General features: G+C 45.8%; 3 protein-coding genes across 12 annotated transcripts in view; 1 reads left to right on the forward strand and 2 right to left on the reverse strand.

Annotated features, from left to right (window-relative positions):
* LOC147257759 (uncharacterized) lies at positions 1-11,576 on the reverse strand. Of its 7 annotated transcripts, none has more exons than XM_086211923.1 (6): positions 3,636-4,061; positions 3,441-3,509; positions 3,175-3,333; positions 2,971-3,099; positions 2,782-2,890; positions 3-2,535 (listed from the first exon to the last, which is right to left on the reverse strand). In XM_086211923.1, the coding sequence occupies exons 2-6, from the start codon at positions 3,489-3,491 to the stop codon at positions 1,220-1,222; spliced, it is 1,764 nt and encodes a 587-aa protein (XP_086068049.1). In that variant the 5' UTR covers positions 3,492-3,509; positions 3,636-4,061; the 3' UTR covers positions 3-1,219. The 7 variants fall into 7 exon arrangements, with proteins under 7 accessions (XP_086068053.1, XP_086068052.1, XP_086068055.1 ...); XM_086211924.1 differs by having other exon boundaries at positions 4-2,535; positions 2,971-3,096; positions 3,636-4,058; XM_086211927.1 differs by lacking the exons at positions 2,782-2,890; positions 2,971-3,099; positions 3,175-3,333; positions 3,441-3,509; positions 3,636-4,061 and adding exons at positions 8,149-8,439; positions 8,525-9,144; positions 10,138-11,576 and having other exon boundaries at positions 1-2,535.
* LOC147257760 (tripartite motif-containing protein 2) overlaps positions 10,205-22,114 on the forward strand; it is a 27,730-nt gene continuing 15,820 nt past the window's right edge. Inside the window, exon 1 of one of the 2 annotated variants that reach the window (XM_086211919.1) lies at positions 10,205-10,407. The gene's annotated coding sequence lies outside the window, so the exon portion shown is untranslated. Of the gene's footprint in view, positions 10,408-20,563; positions 20,719-22,114 lie in introns of those variants that run through there. The other variant, XM_086211917.1, reaches the window with a different exon arrangement.
* LOC147257761 (uncharacterized) lies at positions 13,808-17,705 on the reverse strand. 3 transcript variants are annotated; one of them, XM_086211922.1, is made up of 6 exons: positions 17,545-17,705; positions 17,350-17,418; positions 17,084-17,242; positions 16,880-17,005; positions 16,691-16,799; positions 13,808-16,434 (listed from the first exon to the last, which is right to left on the reverse strand). In XM_086211922.1, the coding sequence occupies exons 2-6, from the start codon at positions 17,398-17,400 to the stop codon at positions 15,095-15,097; spliced, it is 1,785 nt and encodes a 594-aa protein (XP_086068048.1). In that variant the 5' UTR covers positions 17,401-17,418; positions 17,545-17,705; the 3' UTR covers positions 13,808-15,094. The 3 variants fall into 3 exon arrangements, with proteins under 3 accessions (XP_086068048.1, XP_086068046.1, XP_086068047.1); XM_086211920.1 differs by having other exon boundaries at positions 16,880-17,008; XM_086211921.1 differs by having other exon boundaries at positions 16,880-17,008; positions 17,350-17,705.

A 22,114-nucleotide genomic window follows, 5' to 3' on the forward strand; every position in this document is an offset into this window, starting at 1 on the left:
GGGTTGCCATGGTGACAGCTTCCCTCATAAGATGGGAGGGGTTAGCCTGGAAGCCTCAGTTACAACTGCTGCTGGGATGTCCCACCAGAAGTAGGCCTGGTTTTCCTGAAAAATCCTAAAAATAATTAAAAAAAAGAAAAAAAAGAATCCTGTTTGAAGCTCTCAGCGTGGGGCGGTTAACTTTTTTGATGGTGACACGCAATTTATCTGTTCTTGGAGTTCCTGGACACTTAAACACGGCTGGCTGTGTCCACTTGAAATCCACGTCTCATCCTCTCATCTTAACTGGATGTTCCAAGGTTTTTGGGAAATCATCTGTCTTTTTTTGCCAACCCTCACTTGAATTAGTATCAAAAAGTCATGAAGACGTTTTTTTTCTTCTCCCTTTTGCAGCATTTTTTTTCCCTACGTGTCTCCAGAGGTCAAAAAGTTCCAGACACATAAATGAAGCGGATAGTGAACCTCTCAACTTAGATCCAACAACAGTAGAACTGTAGAAGAACCTGTGTTTGCCACTCGTGGTCCTCTCCCAGTGCTATCCACATCTTCCCTATCCAGCCGTTCATTCATCAAAATGTGGGATTCAAACCAGCAACCGCTCTCATCATCAGCTGAGTTCAGGAAGTTCAACTGCTGTCTTTAATTTGGTCACAATAACATAAATTGTACAATTAATTTATCATGAATGCTCTTCATTTTGTCTCAAAGTGCTGTAACACACAATTCCCTGGGCTTCTCAGACACACAACAACAAACTCACAAGCATAAATCACAACAGTTTGTCGTTTGTCTTTAGTTTTTACTTGTGAAGTGCAACACATGGACATACGTTTCATTAACATCAAAACAGTTTTCCATGAAAAAATCAAGAGCGGACAGAAACTGTCCTCCTGCTGGCTCCACCCTCCCCTCATGTCAGCTTCCATCCTGCAGAGCAGTTGTCAACATGATTCCTCAGTGAGGACAGAGACGTCTTCACCCTCGCCCCGCGGTGAAAGTGTGGATCAGCACTGGCGTCCTGACGAGTCACGGTTCGTGGGGTCCGTTCACGCTCCCTATGTACTCCCTGTTTTGGTCAGAGAGACTGAGACAGACCCTTCCCTTCTGCAACATGGAATTCTGGAATTCAGTAGGTTGAATCCAAGCTGGGTCCTCTGACATCCACACGCGCTGCATTTGAGGTTCTAAAGCTGGCTCCACCTGAGCTTCTCCCCTCACGTCAAGGCCGCCGACGCCAGGTCAGTGCACTGGTGGGACGTCTACGCCCCCCCATGCCCTCTCCAAAAATTTCATGCTGGAAAGTCCTCTCATCAGCTTGAGGCCTCCGACGCCAGCTCGGAATATTGGTGGGAGGTCTACGCCCCCCCATGTCCTCTCCAAAAATTTCAGGCCGGAAAGTCCTCTCCTGAGCTTGAGGCCTCCGACGCCAGCTCGGAATATTGGTGGGAGGCCTAGGCCCCCCCCTGTCCTCTCCAAAAATTTCAGGCCGGAAAGTCCTCTCCTCGGCTTGAGGCCTCTGACGCCAGCTCGGAATATTGGTGGGAGGCCTCGGCTCCCCCCTGTCCTCTCCGAAAATTTCAGGCCGGAAAGTCCTCTCCTCGGTTTGAGGCCTCTGACGCCAGCTCGGAATATTGGTGGGAGGCCTACGCCGTCCCATGTCCTCTCCAAAAATTTCAGGCGGGAAAGTCCTCTCCTTGGCTTGAGGCCTCCGGCGCCAGCTTTGAATATTGGTGGGAGGTCTATGACCCCCCATGTCCTCTCCAATGATTTCTGGAGAGAAAGTCCTCTCCTCGGCTTCAGGCCACCGACGCCAAGCAAGGCCATTTGTGGGAGGTCTCTCGTCCCTCACAATTTGTTGCCCTTCATCATAGGCCCTCCTCTGATCTGGAGGACCCCCGCGCCAGCTCAGGCAATTTTGGTGTCGGCCACGGCAGTCATATCCAAGAGGGCCACGGCCCCCCATGTCCTCTCTGTTTTGTTCCTCTTCTGCTCGCCAACACCAGTTGTGCTCATTCTTCTGAGGGCCTCCCTCCCACGTGCCCTCACGGCGTTCGCCATGTCGTGCCGTTTCTTGCTGGCGAGCATGCATGGCTCTCTGCTGCCTCTCCATCTCCTGCTTCCTCTCCATCTCCTGCTTCCTCTCCCTCTCCTGCTTTCTCTCCATCTCTTGCTTCCTCTGCATCTCTTGCTTTCTCTCCATCTCTTGCTTCCTCTCCATCTCCTGCTTCCTCTCCATCTCCTGCTTCTTCTGCATCTCTTGCTTCCTCTCCCTCTCCTGCTTCCTCTGCATCTCTTGCTTCCTCTGCATCTCTTGCTTCCTCTCCATCTCCTGCTTCCTCTCCATCTCCTGCTGCCTCTCCATCTCCTGCTTCCTCTCCATCTCCTGCTTCTTCTCCATCTCCTGCTTTCTCTCCATCTCTTGCTTTCTCTCCATCTCCTGCTTCTTCTCCATCTCCTGCTTCTTCTCCATCTCCTGCTTTCTCTCCATCTCTTGCTTTCTCTCCATCTCCTGCTTCCTCTCAACCTCCTCTCGCTCTGTTGCAAAGTCAAAAGAAACAAAAGAATCAAGAAATGTGTCTGTTTCAAATAAAACAAAGAGGAGTGAGAGAAGAACTGGTACACCTCTGGTCTCTTGTTCAGGAGGCCCCATTGTTTCCCCCTGGAGAACCAAAACTAAAACTAAAGGGAGGGTCACGGGCCAAAAGGAAAGACATGGGCATCATAAAATCCCTCCATCTGGCTCCCACTGGTTTTTGTTCCCGTAGAGCAGAAACCACGTACCTTTCTTGAGCTGCTCCTCTGCAACTCGATGAGCCTCCTCCTCCCTCTGGCTGCGCTTTTCCTCCTTGCGCTGCTTCTTTCTCTCCTTCATCATTCGCCTAAATTCCTCCTGTAAGGACAGAAAAGCGTGTTTGAAAAGACGGCTGCAGTCGTGTCAGCAGAGGCTCTGGAGGGACTTTCTCATCTCACCTTCTCATAAGGAGCCAATGCTTCTGCCACAGTTTGATATTTAATCTGTGGCTCCTCCTTCTTTCCATCATGGGGCTCCTGCAGCTCCACCTGTGTGGCCTGCTCAGGCTGCCTCGGCTCCTCAATCTGCTGAGAAGAAGAGTTGGTGTCAGTTTCATCATGTCAGACGGACGTGTTGGTGATAACCAGGCACCGATCTGTTACCTCCTTTGCCTTCCGTGCCAGTCGCTCTTCCTTTCTGTTCATCTTCTTTCTCTGCCTCTCTGCCTTTTTGGATGGCACGTGCTGCTCCACCTGCTGCTCCACCTGCACGTGCTGCTCCACCTTCTGTACAGCTGAGATGGAGCCTGGATTCAACTTCTCCTACAAATGACAGAGTTTCACTGTTAAACACTGCATAATCGAGCTCAAACATGGATCGAGCCAGATACTCACCTCATGTCAATGTCAACTAAGGCTCAGAGTCTTACCTTGTGTCTAGCCTGACGTTCAAGCGCCTGCTGCTTCTTTCTGGCAGGCATTTTGCTCTTCAAGTTGGTCTAAAAGTTTCAGAGGAAAGAGGAAAATAGTTGGGAAAATGGATACAAATCAGAGCTGTCACAAATCACTGACATACAGAGCGGAAAAGGAATCCATTGTCCATGATCCATTTTGGTGGAACTTACCAATCAAGCTCTCGAGAACAGTGAGTGTTTCAAGGTTGTCCTGGCGATGTCTCAGGAATGAGTTTGAAACGTTACTCTTGATGAAGCTGAATGTGTTCTTTTACTACTCGACCGCTCGGGACCTAACATGTCATCTTAGCAGACATGACTGTATGAACACTGATGCTGAGGTTGAGTGATGTTGCTGTGAAGACCCCTGATATCACTGAGTCCTTTGGCTGCTGATCTGTGACTTTGATCTGCGACTTTGATCTGTGACTCTAATCTTTCAAATCTGATGTTGACTTTGGGGTCTTCATCCCTCTTTTACTTTTTTCGGTCTGTGTGTGTGTGTGTGTGTGTGTGTGTGTGCGCGCGCGCGCGCGTGTGTGTGGAGTTGATTGACGATTGAGAAATTTCACACTGGCCTAGAGGAAGCCTCGGAAACTATTTCAAACCATAGTCAAGTAACAGTCCTCGAAGTCTATTTTGTTCACATTTAGCACTTAAAAGTCTGTAGAAATGTGATTTGTAGAAATTATGAATATTACGTTCGAGGTTTGGATGTGCTGTTGGGCAGATTTCCAGCTATTCTACATTTGCAAGTCGCTTTCAATTTATGCTAAATTAAGCTAAACTAAGCTAACGTAAACCAGGCTAAGCGAAGCTAAACTAAGCTAGTACACTAATATCACCTTGGAATCAGCGGCTGGTTGTAACTGCATCGCTTTCTTACAAGATGGTGGCATCGGTCCTCTCTTGGCAGTGATTCAAACCACAATATAAACAAATGTATATCTCCATTGTATATTACATGACAATAGAATGCAATATTTTCAGGACATTTAAATAAACCCTTCTTACCAGTGATAGGAAATTGAATCAGTTGTTAAATTTTCAGGATTTTCCCTCATTGTAAAGAGTGATGACAGCAAAAATATTAAAACATTTGCTATGGCAGAGCTTGTAAGAACAATTTCAAGAAGTCAAAGCTGGACATATAAAATCTCACAGGTATTTAAGGAACCTACAAAAATGAATGGAAAATTATTATTTTTTTAAATTATGAAATAACAGTTAGTTAAATAAGAGTGTGTTGGCTAGTTAGTTCCACATTTTTGAGCAAAAAATACTTGGTAGACAGTAGAAATGCGTATATAGAGAAAATTCCGTTGAAAGCCACATAAAAGTGGATGCCGAAATGTCAGTTTGTCACATTTGAGGTTGTTTTATGTTGAGAGATGCAGATTTTCCCTGAGATGTACCATAGTTATGTTTCATAGCTACAGGGTGTCAGGAGCAGGATGGTCTCTGTATCGTATCTCTTCTTTCTCTCATAGGACACTTTTTAAGAAACAACAAAACAGCAGGACTGACTTGTAATTCTGGTTTATTTTTGGAACATTTAATGGCATATTGATGTGTCTCATTTAGTGGCTGTTATGGGCCACAAAATATCTCCAGAACTTGAACCGACTGAATTGCATGTCTTGTTTTTTTATAACTTCACAAATCTTCAGGTTGACGGTTTACGTTTCACATTAAACATTTTCTCTTTCATTCTGCTCTTTTGACTCATATATTCAGCTCAAAGTTAATCGCAAACCGCTCAAGTTGAGGCTGTTTTTTCTCACGTTAAAAAAAACCCACACACAACAAACCTGCCAGCACCAATTACAACCACAAGACTTCGTTTATCTTTAGTTTTTACTTGTAAAGTGCAACACATGGACATACATTTCATGAACATCAACAGTTTTCCATTAAAAAAAGAATCAAGAACGGACAAAAACTGTCCTCCTGCTGGCTCCACTCTCCCCTCATGTCAGCTTCCGTCCTGCAGAGCAGTTGTCAACATGATTCCTCAGTGAGGACAGAGACGTCTTCACCCTCGCCCCGCGGTGATAGTGTGGATCAGCACTGGCGTCCTGACGAGTCACGGTTCGTGGGGTCCGTTCACGCTCCCTATGTACTCCCTGTTTTGGTCAGAGAGACGGAGACAGACCCTACCCTTCTGCAACATGGAATTCTGGAATTCAGTAGGATGAATCCAAGCCGGTCCTCTGACATCCACACGCGCTGCATTTGACGTGCTAAAGCTGGCTCCACCTGAGCTTCTCCCCTCACGTCAAGGCCGCTGACGCCAGGTCAGTGCATTGGTGGGACGTCTACGGCCCCCCATGGCCTCTCGAAAAATTTCCGGAAGGAAAGTCCTCTCCTCGGCTTGAGGCCTCCGACGCCAAGCAAGGCCATTTGTGGGAGGGCTCTCGTCCCTCACAAACCGTCGCCCTTCATCATAGGCCCTCCTCTGATCTGGAGGACCCCCGCGCCAGCTCAGGCAATTTCAGTTTCGGCCACGGCAGTCATATACAAGACGGCTACGGCCCCCCATGTCCTCTCTGTTTCGTCCCTCTTCTCCTCGCCAACACCAGTTGTGCTCTTTCTTCTGAGGGCCTCCCTCCCACGTGCCCTCATGGCGTTCGCCATGTCATGCCATCTCCTGCTAGTGAGCACGCATGACTCTCTCCTGCTCCTCCGCTTTTAGCACATGCTCCATCTCCTGCTTCCTCTCCATCTCCTGCTTCCTCTCCATCTCCTGCTTCCTCTCCATCTCCTGCTTCCTCTCCATCTCTTGCTTCCTCTCCATCTCTTGCTTTCTCTCCATCTCCTGCTTCCTCTCCACCTCCTCTCGCTCTGTTGCAAAATAAAAAGAAACAAAAGAATCAAGAAATGTGTTTGTTTCAAATAAAACAAAGAGGAGTGAGAGAAGAACTGGTACACCTCTGGTCTCTTGTTCAGGAGGCCCAATTTTTTCCCCCTGGAGAACCAAAACTAAAACTAAAGGGAGGGTCACGGGCCAAAAGGAAAGACATGGGCATCATAAAATCCCTCCATCTTGACTGGTTGGCTCCCACTGGTTTTTGTTCCCGTAGAGCAGAAACCACGTACCTTTCTTAAGCTGCTCCTCTGCAACTCGATGAGCCTCCTCCTCCCTCTGGCTGCGCTTTTCCTCCTTGCGCTGCTTCTTTCTCTCCTTCATCATTCGCCTAAATTCCTCATTTAAGGACAGAAAACCGTGTTTGAAAAGACGGCTGCAGTCGTGTCAGCAGAGGCTCTGGAGGGACTTTCTCATCTCACCTTCTCATAAGGAGCCAATGCTTCTGCCACAGTTTGATATTCCAACAGTTGCACCAAGCAGATAAGTTTAACGTAAAGTTAAATTGAGATTTTACACATCCCTACTAGTTGGTGTGAGTTCCGTTACCTCCTAAACAGACCGTTAAATACGTTTAAAAAAAGGCTCTTTTGGGGAGTTTGAACGCGGCATGTGCCGTTTTATCACGACGAAGATGTGGATTTTGGTTTTGCCAACAGAAGAACCAATCTTCTTGCCAACGACCTGCAGCATAACACAGAGAGAAACTGTGCTCCAGGTCCTTCCATCCATGCACCGGATCATTTCAAGCTCTGGTTGGTGATTCCGTGCATGTTCACAAGCCCGCCATGTGTAGAGTGGTTGGAGCTGTGGCAGTGTCTCTGTGTCAGCATCTTGATACCTACGTTGCCCCTTCAGAGCCAAAACTAAACGACGTTCGCCAAGTGTTTTTTTTTTTTTTTTTTTTGGATAGCTGGGTTCCCAAGCGTGACAGGCTGTGTGGACGGGACGCATATCCATGTCAAAACTCCCACAGACCACGAACCCGACTATGTGAACAGAAAAGGAAACCATTCAGTTCACGCACAGATAAGTCACTGTTGTTAAATTTGTGACAAACTTTTAGAAAGTACCTGCTTCACGTGACCGTCGTTGCTAAACAACCCCAACTCACCACTTCGATATATATATGAATTCTACTTTTGCGGTCGTTGAAACAAACCAACCATCATGTGCAAAATGCAAAGGTAACAGATAACACAACAACGAATGCATGCAAAGCAGCAATAAGCTGAAGTTTATTTACAACAATAGCCATCAAATAGTTTAACTTGGAGTCTATAACGACCTTGGATGCCAAGATAGCCAATAATAAAGTTATCTTTAGAGAATAAACAACGACTGAACTGTTTTGCCCTCTCTCTCACTGACGGGTACTGAGCGAGTCTTCACTTCGTTTTACTTCTGGCTTCTGCTGGTGAGCGCGCATGACTCTCTGCTGCTCTTCCACTTTCAGCACACGCTCCCTCTCCTGCTTCCTCTTCATCTCCTGCTTCTGCTCCCTCTCCTGCTTCCTCTCCCTCTCCTGCTTCCTCTCCATCTCCTGCTTCCTCTCCACCTCCTCTCGCTCTGTTGCAAAATAAAAAGAAACAAAAGAATCAAGAAATGTGTTTGTTTCAAATAAAACAAAGAGGAGTGAGAGAAGAACTGGTACACCTCAAGTCTCTTGCTCAAGAGGCCCAATTTTTTCCCCCTGGAGAACTAAAACTAAAGGGAGGGTCACGGGCCAAAAGGAAAGACATGGGCATCATAAAATCCCTCCATCTTGACTGGTTGGCTCCCACTGGTTTTTGTTCCCGTAGAGCAGAAACCACGTACCTTTCTTGAGCTGCTCCTCTGCGACTCGATGAGCCTCCTCCTCCCTCTGGCTGCGCTTTTCCTCCTTGCGCTGCTTCTTTCTCTCCTTCATCAGTCTCCTGACTTCCTCCTTTAAAGACAGAAAAGCGTGATTGAAAAAGCTCTGGAGGGACTTTCTCATCTCACCTTCTCATAAGGAGCCATTGCTTCTGCCACAGTTTGATATTTAATCTGTGGCTCCTCCTTCTCTCCATCATGGAGCTCCTGCAGTTCGATGTGTGTGGCCTGCTCAGGCTGCCTCGGCTCCTCAATCTGCTGAGAAGAAGAGTTGGCGTCAGTTTCATCATGTCAGACATGCGACGGACGTGTTGGTGATAACGAGGCACCGATCTGTTACCTCCTTTGCCTCCCTTGCTAGTGGCTCTTGGTGTCTATCATGTTTCTTCCTCTGTCTCTCTGCTTATGTTGATGGTACGTGCTGCACCACCTGCTGGACCTTCTGCTCCTGCATGCACTGTTACAGTCTTCCTCTCTTTGTCAGAGGTCCTCTGCTTGTCTGGAGGTCTCCTGCGCCAGCTCAGGCCGTTTGTGGGGCAACCATGGCAAGGGGGCACAGCTCCCCAAGTCCTCTCTAAAACAAATTTTGAATGAATTCTTGAGGTCACCTACGCCAAGAGAGGACATTTGTAGGAGTGTGATTGTCCCTCACACACTTGTCTTGTTTTTCTCTCCCTTTGCCAGAAGTCCTCCTCCTGTGCTGAGGTCCTCTTGGGCAGCTCAGGTCTTTTTTTGTGAGGGCTATCACCCCTCAGGGAGTCTTTGTGTCTCCCCTCGTTAGAGGTCCTCCTCTCCTTTTGAGGTCCCCAGCTGAGCCCGTATGACGGTCAACCATGGCAGCTATATCCATGAATAAGAGGGGCACGGTCCCCAACGTTTTTGTTAACAATCCCTTGGATGCTTCTTCTCCCTCTCTGGCCTCTTCTCCAAATCATCTGCTTAGTCTTGGGAGACTTCAGCCTATTGGACATTTTTAATTTACTTTATATTTATGCTACACTAAACAAAGCCAAGCTAACAAACCAAGCTAATGTGAGCTCAGCTAAGCTAACGTGAACCAAGCTAACGTGAACCAAGCTAAGATAAGCTTTGCTCTGAATCAGCTACTGGCTGTAATTTCATTGTCATGATGCAAATAGCTATAAATTCGGAAATATAATCACTTGTTAAATTTTCAGGATTTTCCCTCGTTGCAAAGAGTAACGACTGCAGAAATATTAAAAATATTAACCATGGCAGCATATGAAAGAAGAATTTTTAAGAATTCAAAGCTGAATATTTAAAGTCTCACAGGTAATTTATAAGCCCACAAAATTTAATGAGGGGAAAAAAAAAAATATATATATATATATATATATATATATATATATATATATATATATATATGTATGTATATAATATGTGACAGGTCACTCTTCTCTGAAAATGCAGCTCCACACGACTGTGGCTTCATTCATGACAAACGACAGTCAGGTGGATTACAAGGGGTTCACTTCTCAATCCTCCATCCTCTGTGCTCGGCTCAGCAAACAAACAAACAAAAAAACAACTTCTACAACACAGCAATGGCATGGGTTGGACTCGGGACAATCCGAGTCAAACCAAGAGCCTCTCTCCTCTGTTGAGCCAGCCCGTCAGTAGGTGGCGATGTTGCGACTGTTTTGACATAATTTAATATAGACACATCTCCGTTTTTTATATATATATAATATAATATTTATATATATATATATATGACAACTATTGATAAAATTAGAAATGGACTGTGTTAATTTGCTCGTAACTTCCACATTTTCCTTTTTTTGTGGGCAAAACTACTTGGTAGAAGGTGAAGTTTTAACGCACCGGTGTGGGACAAATGTCGTCGATAAAGTCTCTGAAAATCTCAAAATGATCATCTTTTTATGAAATTAACAATTTCTTGGGAGCTGATTGGTCCAAACTGCTTCCTACCGATGTCCCTTTCCTGGTTTTAATTGGTCGGCGCGGGTCCCTGTCGTGGCCAGTGAGGTGGAAGTGGACTGAGCGGCTCAGCAGGAGCTGGTCCGGGCTGAGCAGCAGGCGACGGACTGGACGGTGGAAGGATGCAAGAGCGACTTCCAGGCCAGTTTAACAGGGAAAAGTCCAGTCAGGATCGGTTTCTCATTACATGACGTCAGCGTCAGGGATCAGATTGTGGTTTTATGACGACATTTAAGTTTGTGCACCGGCGCGACCTTTAGGGTGAGTTAACCTCAAACCCGCGAGTCAGTTACTCACTTTCTTCTTCTTGTTTTGCATTTGCTTATTTTGAGAGTTTTGCTTGATGCATCGGTGCTTTGATGCGATGTTGATTTGCGCTGATACGAAACTCAACACGCATAATCGGAGTTGAGGTGCGTGCAGAAATACTGCATCTGGAGCCTGTGGGTACTCACGAGTATGAAGCACTGCAGTATGTCTTCAGCTTCTGAATGTTGCATGATGAATCAAACCACTGAAAAATGGATCTGATAACTTTTCTTATGGATGGACAGCAGATGAATGAATATTCAGGGTTGCAGTGTCTGATGCAGTCAGACGCTGCAGCTGCACTTCAATTCACTTCATTCTAATAAACCGAGAGTTTTGTTTTTTTTCAATTTTAATCAATTTTCTGAGCGAGTGAATTCAGTAACTGGATGAAACAAACCCTTTCAGTGTCTGACTGACGTTCTGCTTAACGGAGCAGCATCTCTGATTGTAGACTGAGCTCCACTGGTGCTTTCACGCCTGTGACAAGGAAGCATTTGTGTCGTGAAACCATTTTCAGAACGATGTTGCTGTCACGCTAACAAGGATATTTCTGTTTGAACTGAGATTTAGAAGCGGCACGGCTACGCAGACAGAATGAAGCAAACCGAAACTCGCTGCAGCTCTGCAGTGACACCAGAATCCGTGGGTGCATGGACGTCTGTGGGAGAAAGATGGAGCTTAAATGGTTACAGTGGAGGTTTTATGTGATCAGCTGCCAGTGTATCAGATGCAGATGTGTCATGTCAGAGGTCCCGCTGGAGTTGCACGTCAGTGTTTTTACTGCTCAACTCAAAACTGAACTTACTGTTTCCCTCTCTGTGGTCTCTGGTGTTTTTTGAGGAGCGTCTGAGGTATCTGACGTGGTGTCTGATGCAGAAACTGACGTGGCATCTGATGCAGTATCTGAGGTAGTGTCTGACGTAGTATCCTACGTGGTACCTGACGTAGTATCCTACGTGGTACCTGACGTAGTATCCTATGTGGTACCTGATGTAGTATGCTACGTGGTATCTGATGTTATATTTGACGTGTCGTTGTTCTCCAGCAGTTGTTTTTTTTCCCAGCGTCACCAGAGAGGAGCTCGAGAGCAGGGAGTGATTATAAGAACAGCCGCTTCAGGGTGATGCAGGGAAGGCTGCCCTGCTCTGCAGTGCTCTGCAGCTGCAGCGGTGCACTGGAGTATTTTTATGCTCCAGCCAGAAACAAAAAACAATAATTCCACAGGTTAGATAAGATGCGGTAACGTATGGGAGTAAAAACAAGCTGGTTTGTCCCACTGAAACACGTCGTTCATCAAGGCAACTCAGCGAGGTGAAAACTGCGGTTGCCGTCACTGGCGGGAGACGATATAAATACACCGAATCCTCCGTTTGTCTGCTACGCTTGTGCAAATGAAAGGCAGAGTTCACCCCAAATTAAAAAAATAATTAAAAAAAATTCCTTTTGACCACGGTGCCGTTCATCCCTGTGGATTGTTTTGTTGGGAGCTGCTGGATTTTGGAGGTCTGCCTCCTCTCACACGCAAGGTTACACAGGTTGATCACCAGAAAATAATTCAGTCGACATCCGTACTGCAGATGTCTCCAAAAATCTGATTTGAAGAAAAATGGTCCTCTTTTAAAAGTGAAGATCTCTTTGCAATCGTACTTTACTTTCAGTGTCAGTTGTATCATTTTTGTGTTTGCAGTGTGTTTTGTCAATGTAAACAATGCAGGGTATTATTGGTTTATTGATATAACTTCTCGGAAACGTTTCGGCTCAGCATCCCCTCCAATTGTTAGCGGCAGAGAGAGACGTCAGCTAACTGCTGGCATTTCTCTTCTCAGAAGGTATTTTATTGTACTTGTGCAGCTGCTTCTATTCAGACAATATTCAATATTCCACTGACGCCCCAGATAAACTTCTTTTTTCCATGACGGTTGTTGGTGTGTGAGGTACAGCAGGAATGATTTTTCAACACTAGGACCTGAGGCCCTGAAGGCTTAATATTTGGAACAGTCGCCCTGTGACCTTTTGACCTGGCGGGATCAATGGGCCTGGTCCTCTGCACGGAGCTTCAACACAGCAACGTCTGTCTGTTAAAGCTAATTGATTCCTACTGGACTCTGGCCAAGTAGTAACTCTAATAGCACAGAGTGTAAAGGACCTGAAGAAGTTTACTGTTAAAGTAAAGTTTTACAAGAGTTACCTGAGGACGGGGCGTCCGTCACAGAGCCTGCTTCCTGTGCCGGTGACAGCGTGAAGTTGGGACATCGACAGATCAATCCTCCTCCGTCCCAGCGTTCTCATGATGAGCTCATCTGGATGTTTGAGCTGTGCAGGATGATGAGTCTGACGCCAGAAGCCTGTTATCACATTCACCTGCTGACGCGTGGCTGTGCTCTCGCTGAATTTGACTTTGAAGCGTTTGTGACATCACAGCGAGTCGGATCAGGAGCCAATCGCGGCCCAGTGTTCAGCTCTCACATGTGGAAACGTGGAGAACTTGTCCTTCCCAGCTTGGCCACCTGCTGGCCACTCGTGAGAGAGCAAGTGGTGTTGAGCTGAACGCTTTTAAAAAACAACAAAACAGCAGGACTGACTTGTAATTCTGGTTTATTTTTGGAACATTTAATGGCATATTGATGTGTCTCATTCTGTGGCTGTTATGGGCCACAAAATATCTCCAGAACTTGAATGTACTGAACTGCATGTCTTGTTTTTTTGTGACCTCACTAACCTTCAGGTCGACTGATTGCGTTTCACATTAAACGTCTTCTCTTTGCCTTCCGTTTGTTTTCCTTCATATATTCAGCTTGAAGCTAATAGCAAACCTCTTAAATTACGTCAAACAACAGTAAAACCTTATAAAGAAAACTTATAAGTATAATCAACGTCTTCCTTCCTTCCACAAAAAGAGTCTACTTTTCACTCATTAAAATATGGGATTCAAACAAGCAGCCACGCTTATCATCAGTTGAATGAAGGAAGTTGAGCTGCGCTGTTACACCTGTAAAACAGGCATTGTTTTCATTCATGATTCATTTGAACATCATTTTTTGTAACATAAATTTTACAATTAATTTATCATGAATGCTCTTCATTTTGCCTCAAAGTGCTATATAACGTTTGTGTGTGCCCGTGCACGTGTGTGTGTGTGTGTGTGTGTGTGTGTGTGTGTGTGTGTGTGTGTGTGTGTGTGTGTGTGTGTGGAGTTGATTGATGATTGAGAAATTTCACACTGGCCTAGAAGTAGGCTCGTAAACTATTTTAAACCGTAGTCAAGTTACAGTCATCAAAGTCTATTTAGTTCACATTTAGTACTTATAAATCTACAGAAAATTGACTTAAATAAATTATGGACATTATGATAGAGGTTTGGATGTGCTGTTGGGCAGATTTCCAGCTATTCTACATTTGCAATTCGCTTTCAATTTATGCTAAATTAAGCTAAACTAAGCTAACGTAAACCAGGCTAAGCTAAGCTAAACTAAGCTAGTACACTAATATCACCTTGGAATCAGCGGCTGGTTGTAACTGCATCGCTTTCTTACAAGATGGTGGCATCGGTCCTCTCTTGGCAGTGATTCAAACCACAATATAAACAAATGTATATCTCCATTGTATATTACATGACAATTGAACGCAGTATTTTCGGGACATTTAAATAAGCCCTTCTTACCAGTGATAGGAAATAGAATCAGTTGTTAAATTGTCAGGATTTTCCCTCATTGTAAAGAGTGATGACAGCAAAAATATTAAAACATTTGCGATGGCAGAGCTTGAAAGAATAATTTCAAGAAGAATATAAAAAAAGAATATAAAATCTCACACGTATTTAAGACTTCCAGTTACAACTCAAGCTCATTGTCCAGTATAATCTTCCTTGTCCAGGGGCACAATAAACACGTCTCTGCTGTGCTTCATTGGTTGAAGTTATGGAAGCTGAGAAAGATCGTTCTTGCTTTAAATGTCTTTAATGCCAACATATTTTGAGGATGGGACATATCCTTGATATCATGAGACAATGACTCAGAGAGCAAAACTAATTATTCAATTGTTTTTTTCTCACATTAAAAAAACACACAACAAACCTGCTAGCACCAATCACAACCACGAGTCTTCATTTATCTTTAGTTTTTACTTTTAAAGTGCAACACAATTCGTTGGGCTTCTCAGACACACAACAACAAACTCACAAGCATAAATCACAACAGTTTGTCGTTTGTCTTTAGTTTTTACTTGTGAAGTGCAACACATGGACATACGTTTCATTAACATCAAAACAGTTTTCCATGAAAAAATCAAGAGCGGACAGAAACTGTCCTCCTGCTGGCTCAACCCTCCCCTCATGTCAGCTTCCGTCCTGCAGAGCAGTTGTCAACATGATTCCTCAGTGAGGACAGAGACGTCTTCACCCTCGCCCCGCGGTGAAAGTGTGGATCAGCACTGGCGTCCTGACGAGTCACGGTTCGTGGGGTCCGTTCACGCTCCCTATGTACTCCCTGTTTTGGTCAGAGAGACTGAGACAGACCCTTCCCTTCTGCAACATGGAATTCTGGAATTCAGTAGGATGAATCCAAGCCGGTCCTCTGACATCCACACGCGCTGCATTTGAGGTTCTAAAGCTGGCTCCACCTGAGCTTCTCCCCTCACGTCAAGGCCGCCGACGCCAGGTCAGTACATTGGTGGGACGTCTACGCCCCCCCATGTCCTCTCCAAAAATTTCAGACCGGAAAGTCCTCTCATCAGCTTGAGGCCTCCGACACCAGCTTGGAATATTGGTGGGACGTCTACGCCCCCCCATGTCCTCTCCGAAAATTTCAGGCCGGAAAGTCCTCTCTTCGGCTTGAGGCCTCCGATGCCAGCTTGGAATATTGGTGGGAGGCCTAGGCCCCCCCCTGTCCTCTCCGAAAATTTCAGGCCGGAAAGTCCTCTCCTCGGCTTGAGGCCTCCGATGCCAGCTTGGAATATTGGTGGGAGGCCTAGGCCCCCCCCTGTCCTCTCCGAAAATTTCAGGCCGGAAAGTCCTCTCCTCGGCTTGAGGCCTCTGACGCCAGCTCGGAATATTGGTGGGAGGCCTACGCCCCCCCATGTCCTCTCCAAAAACTTCAGGCTGGAAAGTCCTTTCCTCAGCTTGAGGCCTCCGACGCCAGCTTGGAATATTGGTGGGACGTCTACGCCCCCCCATGTCCTCTCCAAAAACTTCAGGCTGGAAAGTCCTCTCCTCGGCTTGAGGCCTCCGGCGCCAGCTTTGAATATTGGTGGGAGGCCTATGACCCCCCATGTCCTCTCTAATGATTTCTGGAGAGAAAGTTCTCTCCTCGGCTTCAGGCCACCGACGCCAAGCAAGGCCATTTGTGGGAGGGCTCTCGTCCCTCACAATTTGTTGCCCTTCATCATAGGCCCTCCTCTGATCTGGAGGACCCCCGCGCCAGCTCAGGCAATTTTGGTGTCGGCCACGGCAGTCATATCCAAGAGGGCCACGGCCCCCCATGTCCTCTCTGTTTTGTTCCTCTTCTGCTCGCCAACACCAGTTGTGCTCATTCTTCTGAGGGCCTCCCTCCCACGTGCCCTCACGGCGTTCGCCATGTCGTGCCGTTTCTTGCTGGCGAGCATGCATGGCTCTTTGCTGCTTCTCCATCTCCTGCTTCCTCTCCATCTCCTGCTTCCTCTCCCTCTCCTGCTTCCTCTCCCTGTCCTGCTTCCTCTGCATCTCTTGGTTTCTCTCCATCTCTTGCTTCCTCTCCATCTCCTGCTTCCTCTCCATCTCCTGCTTCCTCTCCCTGTCCTGCTTCCTCTGCATCTCTTGCTTCCTCTGCATCTCTTGCTTTCTCTCCATCTCCTGCTTCCTCTCCATCTCCCGCTTCTTCTCCATCTCCTGCTTCCTCTCCCTCTCCTGCTTCCTCTGCATCTCTTGCTTTCTCTCCATCTCTTGCTTCCTCTCCATCTCTTGCTTTCTCTCCATCTCCTGCTTCCTCTCAACCTCCTCTCGCTCTGTTGCAAAGTCAAAAGAAACAAAAGAATCAAGAAATGTGTTTGTTTCAAATAAAACAAAGAGGAGTGAGAGAAGAACTGGTACACCTCTGGTCTCTTGTTCAGGAGGCCCAATTTTTTTCCCCCTTGAGAACCAAAACTAAAACTAAAGGGAGGGTCACGGGCCAAAAGGAAAGACATGGGCATCATAAAATCCCTCCATCTTGACTGGTTGGCTCCCACTGGTTTTTGTTCCCGTCGAGCAGAAACCACGTACCTTTCTTGAGCTGCTCCTCTGCGACTCGATGAGCCTCCTCCTCCCTCTGGCTGCGCTTTTCCTCCTTGCGCTGCTTCTTTCTCTCCTTCATCATTCGCCTAAATTCCTCCTGTAAGGACAGAAAAGCGTGTTTGAAAAGACGGCTGCAGTCGTGTCAGCAGAGGCTCTGGAGGGACTTTCTCATCTCACCTTCTCATAAGGAGCCAATGCTTCTGCCACAGTTTGATATTTAATCTGTGGCTCCTCCTTCTTTCCATCATGGGGCTCCTGCAGCTCCACCCGTGTGGCCTGCTCAGGCTGCCTCGGCTCCTCAATCTGCTGAGAAGAAGAGTTGGTGTCAGTTTCATCATGTCAGACGGACGTGTTGGTGATAACCAGGCACCGATCTGTTACCTCCTTTGCCTTCCGTGCCAGTCGCTCTTCCTTTCTGTTCATCTTCTTTCTCTGCCTCTCTGCCTTTTTGGATGGCACGTGCTGCTCCACCTGCTGCTCCACCTGCACGTGCTGCACCACCTGCTGTACAGCTGAGATGGAGCCTGGATTCAACTTCTCCTACAAATGACAGAGTTTCATTGTTAAACACTGCATAATCGAGCTCAAACATGGATCGAGCCAGATACTCACCTCATGTCAATGTCAACTAAGGCTCAGAGTCTTACCTTGTGTCTAGCCTGACGTTCAAGCGCCTGCTGCTTCTTTCTGGCAGGCATTTTGCTCTTCAAGTTGGTCTAAAAGTTTCAGAGGAAAGAGGAAAATAGTTGGGAAAATGGATACAAATCAGAGCTGTCACAAATCATTGACATACAGAACAGAAAAGGAATCCATTGTCCATGATCCATTTTGGTGGAACTTACCAATCAAGCTCTCGAGAACAGTGAGTGTTTCAAGGTTGTCCTGGCGATGTCTCAGGAATGAGTTTGAAACGTTACTCTTGATGAAGCTGAATGTGTTCTTTTACTACTCGACCGCTCGGGACCTAACATGTCATCTTAGCAGACATGACTGTATGAACACTGATGCTGAGGTTGAGTGATGTTGCTGTGAAGACCCCTGATATCACTGAGTCCTTTGGCTGCTGATCTGTGACTCTGATCTGTGACTCTGATCTGTGACTCTAATCTTTCAAATCTGATGTTGACCCTGGGGTCTTGCACTCTAATCCCTGACTTTGGTTTGTGGTTGTTGCTCCACAGCCCACCTCTTTACCTTTGCAGTGTTTCTTGTTTTAATGGACACGTCCCACCCAGTGCTGTTCGGTGGCAGAGACCTCGGTTGCTCAAGGTCTCAAAAATCTCCTTGAAAAATTTGTCATTGAAGAAGTCTTCATACCTCCCAACACTCTCAGTTCCATCAACAACAAACATTTTTTCACTCTTGGCATGAATGCACTTTACTTCTTAGGTCTTCCATGATTCCTCAGTGAGGACAGAGACGTCTTCACCCTCGCACCGCGGTGATAGAGTGGATCAGCTGTCACGGATGCAGTCGTGATGTGTCTTGCAAAAGATATGGTGCTCGTGTACACCATGGTACACCTGCTGAAACGCAAACCCGGAACCTTCTTGCTGTGAGGTGACTGCACCACCATGCCGCCAATATTTTTAGTTTGTTTTTGGCAAATTTGACAGCATCTTGATGTATTTGCCATTTTGTGGTTGTTATCAGCCACAAAATATCTCCAGAACTTGCATCTACTGTACTGCACGTCTCACTCTTTGTGACGTCACTAACCCTCAGGTTGACTTTTCGCATTTCACGTTAAACATCTACGTCTCCCTTCTGTTTTGCGATTTGCTTGGAACTTGGTATTCTTGTGTCAGACGGACGTGTCTCATCTTTCTTTGTTTGCCACAGTTAAAGACTTTTCTGCCTTTTTTTTATTACTTTTGAACAGAGCCAAACTGGTAATTACTGTCTGTATAAGCAAAGCTGTTGCACGTGTGTGCTAATAGAGCACATCAACATGTCCTTCACCTCGCTCCTCCTCCTTACTTGCTGTTGTTTGTGTGTCACAACAGATACACAGATTTTCTTGCGAGTTGTCAACTCTATCAGTGTCAGTCACATCAATTGTACACATTTTTTTTTGTTATTTTTGTTTTTTTGACCATAAAGTCTTTTAAATTGTACCCAAACCGGCCGATTGTCCTTTACTTGGCTCTACACACTGCAGCGTCACATTAAATACAGCTAAGAAGGAAAATAACAGGAAGATGGTGTCTCCGTTTCCGTATGGAGCCATTTTCCATGATGTAAGTAATCCAGTTAAGTGGGGATGGATGTGCAGAGGGGGAAACACATGCATTTGGGCAATTAATACAAACAGGCCCACCAATTAGATTAAAGATTTCAAGAGATGAGGAAACTCTCCAGAGACGCACATCTCTGAGTTGTGTGTTTGTGTGTCTGTCAGAACATGTTTCGCAGCTGGACAGGGAATAACAAGACAGAAGAACATTTAACAAGAAGCAAGGAAATGTGGAAAGAAATGAGGATCGATTGTGATTAAATCAGAGGAGGATGGCCATCGGTTTTTATGGCTTTTGCAGACTTGTACCAAGGTTAAGAGGCATCCATTTTGTAAACAATTTGAACATTTTCACTTCTGTAATACAGGCGTTGCTGTCAACCATGGACTTGCTGAGCTGCTGCAACCCTAAATTGTTTTATTTGGGATTTCATACAGTCACTTTTTTTTTTTATGTTACTTTTTCGGAGCAATGCTATTTTTTGCTCAGCTTTCAAGACTATATGCTATTTGACTGATGGCTTGTTCTAAAGTGTTTCACAGTCATATCTCCATTCATATTATTATCTGGAAAGCACCCCCAAAAAAAAAAAATCCAGATACGATTTTAGATCTGTATTGTTCCCCTCTGTTGTGAACAGTGTCAGTGTTTTTAGGTTGTTTTAGGTTTTCTTGGATGTGTTGGTTGTTCACATCTGTTCACTCTTTTTATGTCTGCTGCTGGGGAGTTAAATATGGGCCATTATGCTAAAGGCAATTGTTCAAGTATCTTTGCCTCAGTTTCTGTAATTCGCAAAAAGTGGTCTTGATTGAACTCAGGTTTTTATTCAAACACAAACCAGCCTGAACATCCTTGTATTTATGGGTGAAGCTCTTCTCCTCCTGTCTCTCCTGGGTTGTTTTCTTGCATCATCTCTGCCTTGTTTACCAGCGCTGCTTCAGTTCCCCCCCCCCGGGGGGGGGGGGGGCAGGGACCAGGACAGGGGGGGCAACCAGGGCAGGTAGGATCATGCCAGTGCTGTTAGCTGGTAGAAGACTGCAGTGTGATCAGTGATTCGCATGTGGTTACTGTTGTCATAGCTATGGTGTTGTCTCTGTTATATCTGACAGATGAAGTTGAGGATTTTTAGGAATGGCTGCTCGTTTGAAAACCTTTGTTTCGTGCAGATGTGTAAAGCCTGAGGCATTATGACTTTGGGGCCAGACAGTTTGGACTTATGTCCTCCCCAAATTACGTCATCTCGCTGAGAGGACGGCCTTTCTGGGAAATGGAGATTAATTTCTGCACAGAGCGTGGTTAAATTTTTACCCACTGAAGAACAGCATGGAATTCAGGGGTAGACAGACATTTACCTGTTGCAGTCATGTACCTGGGAGGACCTAGAAAAGCTACAAATGTACAGAGTGTTCCTACCATTACTATCAGGTGTTAGAATAATCCAGCTGCAGTTAGCGTGTTCCCCTTTATTGTCTTTCTCTATCAGATCCTCCATCACTTGCATCTCACTGTTTGTGTGTCTGAGGTTAAAGAGCAACACAAGCTTTAAACCCCCCACCCACCAGTGGCCTCATTGGTCCGTGCCGTCCTTCTCTCCCAGCTGCGGTCCCTCCCCCTGCATCTGCTCACCCAGTGGCTCCCTGTCAGTCTGTTTTGGGGATTGTAACAGCAGCTCACATGCGCTCCCCTGTTTTCCTCACTGAGATGAGAAGGATTAGGTGACGGCGTTATTTTCACCCCAGACAGAGAGGCGAGAGAGACGGGAGTAGCCATGGAGTCGAGGTAAGTGGGGGTGTAAAGATGGAGAAGAAGTTTAAAAAAAAAAAAAAAAAGTGTGTGATGGCTGGTTGTAACAGTAGAAGTGAGACACTGTAACTCGCAGGTGTAACTTTGTGTCAGAGGGGAGAGAATAAAACATGCCTCTGTTATTACCCTGGAAGTCTCGCTACTAGAAAGACAGGTTCTCAGGGTTTAACAGTCAATTACATGGTGTTTACTCACAGTAGATGTGCTGTGGGGGGCTTTTCTGGTCAGGTTCATGCTCTCGAGAACATTTACTTTGTTCCCTTGTCTGAATATCCTCTGTTTTCAAGTCACATTCAGTGTCTTTGTTGAGTAACATTTGTGTTTGAGTTTGTTTTCTAGAGCCTCGATTTGGATTGAAAGCACTTGTTGAAGAGTGAGAGCTTAAAAGTGCAAGTCTAGTTGTGTGGAGGTGAAGTATGACTTTTACAAGCATAATTTCCGGGTAATCCCTCTGTTACACTTATCACATCCCTTTAATGGAAACTGGTTTGTGCATTACAGCTTTTTAGTGGACAAAAGTGGCTTCATTACAACTTCTTCATTCATCTCCAAAGAACTTGGACCACAAACACATCCCTTCTTTTTCACCGGTGTATCACTCCGCCAGGAAACACTACAAGCAGCCTAGGACGTAGTTCCCAGCTGGAAATGAGAATATTTAAACCTCTTCTGCATGTTCAAATTCCAGGAATTGCAACATACTGTATAAAAATGTCTGAGCATTCTGGCTGACACACTGACAGTGATGACGATTCATGTGCATCGACATCTAATAGTAAAAATATGTCGCAGATGTGAAATGCCATGCAGGAAGATTAAGGATTAACACATGCTGTTGTTAGTGTTTTACTACACAGGCAGAGCCACAATGTTTCCATTTAATTCTGTTGACAGATGTGCAGCTTGGGCAGTTTCCAAAGGCCCAACACGTTAGCACGTTCACAGGCTTTAATTTAAGGTCAGTCCTACATGCGCTGCTCTGCACTCAGACAGACGGAGACGTCTTATCTGCCCTCCCCAGGCTGCATACTTGGCAGATATAAAGCTGCTGTGACACATTGACATGACATTTCTGTTTTCACCAAAGAATAGCGCCTCTTTTCTTTTTTTTGGTTTTGTTTCATCCTCTCCGAAGCATGTAAGTATGATCAGAGAAGCCCTCAAGAACAGGAGAAAAATCATTGTCCCTCAGGAATCAGGACAGGCAGAGTCATTAACACACCTTTTGTGATGCAAATATTTCTGTTTTTAAGGTGCTGTTTCACTTTTAAGCTTTAAAATCAACCAGAACACTTTAATCTATGGTTTGGTGGTGTGGACTTCAAGGGGGGGTGGGGGTGGGGGGGAGGTGGCGTGTTCTGATGCTGTAATC

The sequence above is a fragment of the Aulostomus chinensis genome, chromosome 8 (assembly GCF_037954235.1).
Source record: "Aulostomus chinensis isolate RoL2024-O1b breed Wild chromosome 8, RoL_Achi_v1.0, whole genome shotgun sequence".
Taxonomy (NCBI): Eukaryota; Metazoa; Chordata; class Actinopteri; order Syngnathiformes; family Aulostomidae; genus Aulostomus; species Aulostomus chinensis.

Excerpts from the sequence above, each read along its gene's own strand:
- LOC147257759 (XM_086211923.1), bottom strand. The coding sequence starts at position 3,491 with ATGCCTGCCAGAAAGAAGCAGCAGGCGCTTGAACGTCAGGCTAGACAC. Across the intron at positions 3,334-3,440 it reads AACGTCAGGCTAGACACAAG|GAGAAGTTGAATCCAGGCTC; the intron begins GTAAGACTCTGA and ends TGTCATTTGTAG. Across the intron at positions 2,891-2,970 it reads CATTGGCTCCTTATGAGAAG|GAGGAATTTAGGCGAATGAT; the intron begins GTGAGATGAGAA and ends CTGTCCTTACAG.
- LOC147257761 (XM_086211920.1), bottom strand. The coding sequence starts at position 17,400 with ATGCCTGCCAGAAAGAAGCAGCAGGCGCTTGAACGTCAGGCTAGACAC. Across the intron at positions 17,243-17,349 it reads AACGTCAGGCTAGACACAAG|GAGAAGTTGAATCCAGGCTC; the intron begins GTAAGACTCTGA and ends TGTCATTTGTAG. Across the intron at positions 16,435-16,690 it reads AGAGGAGCAGCTCAAGAAAG|AGCGAGAGGAGGTTGAGAGG; the intron begins GTACGTGGTTTC and ends ACTTTGCAACAG.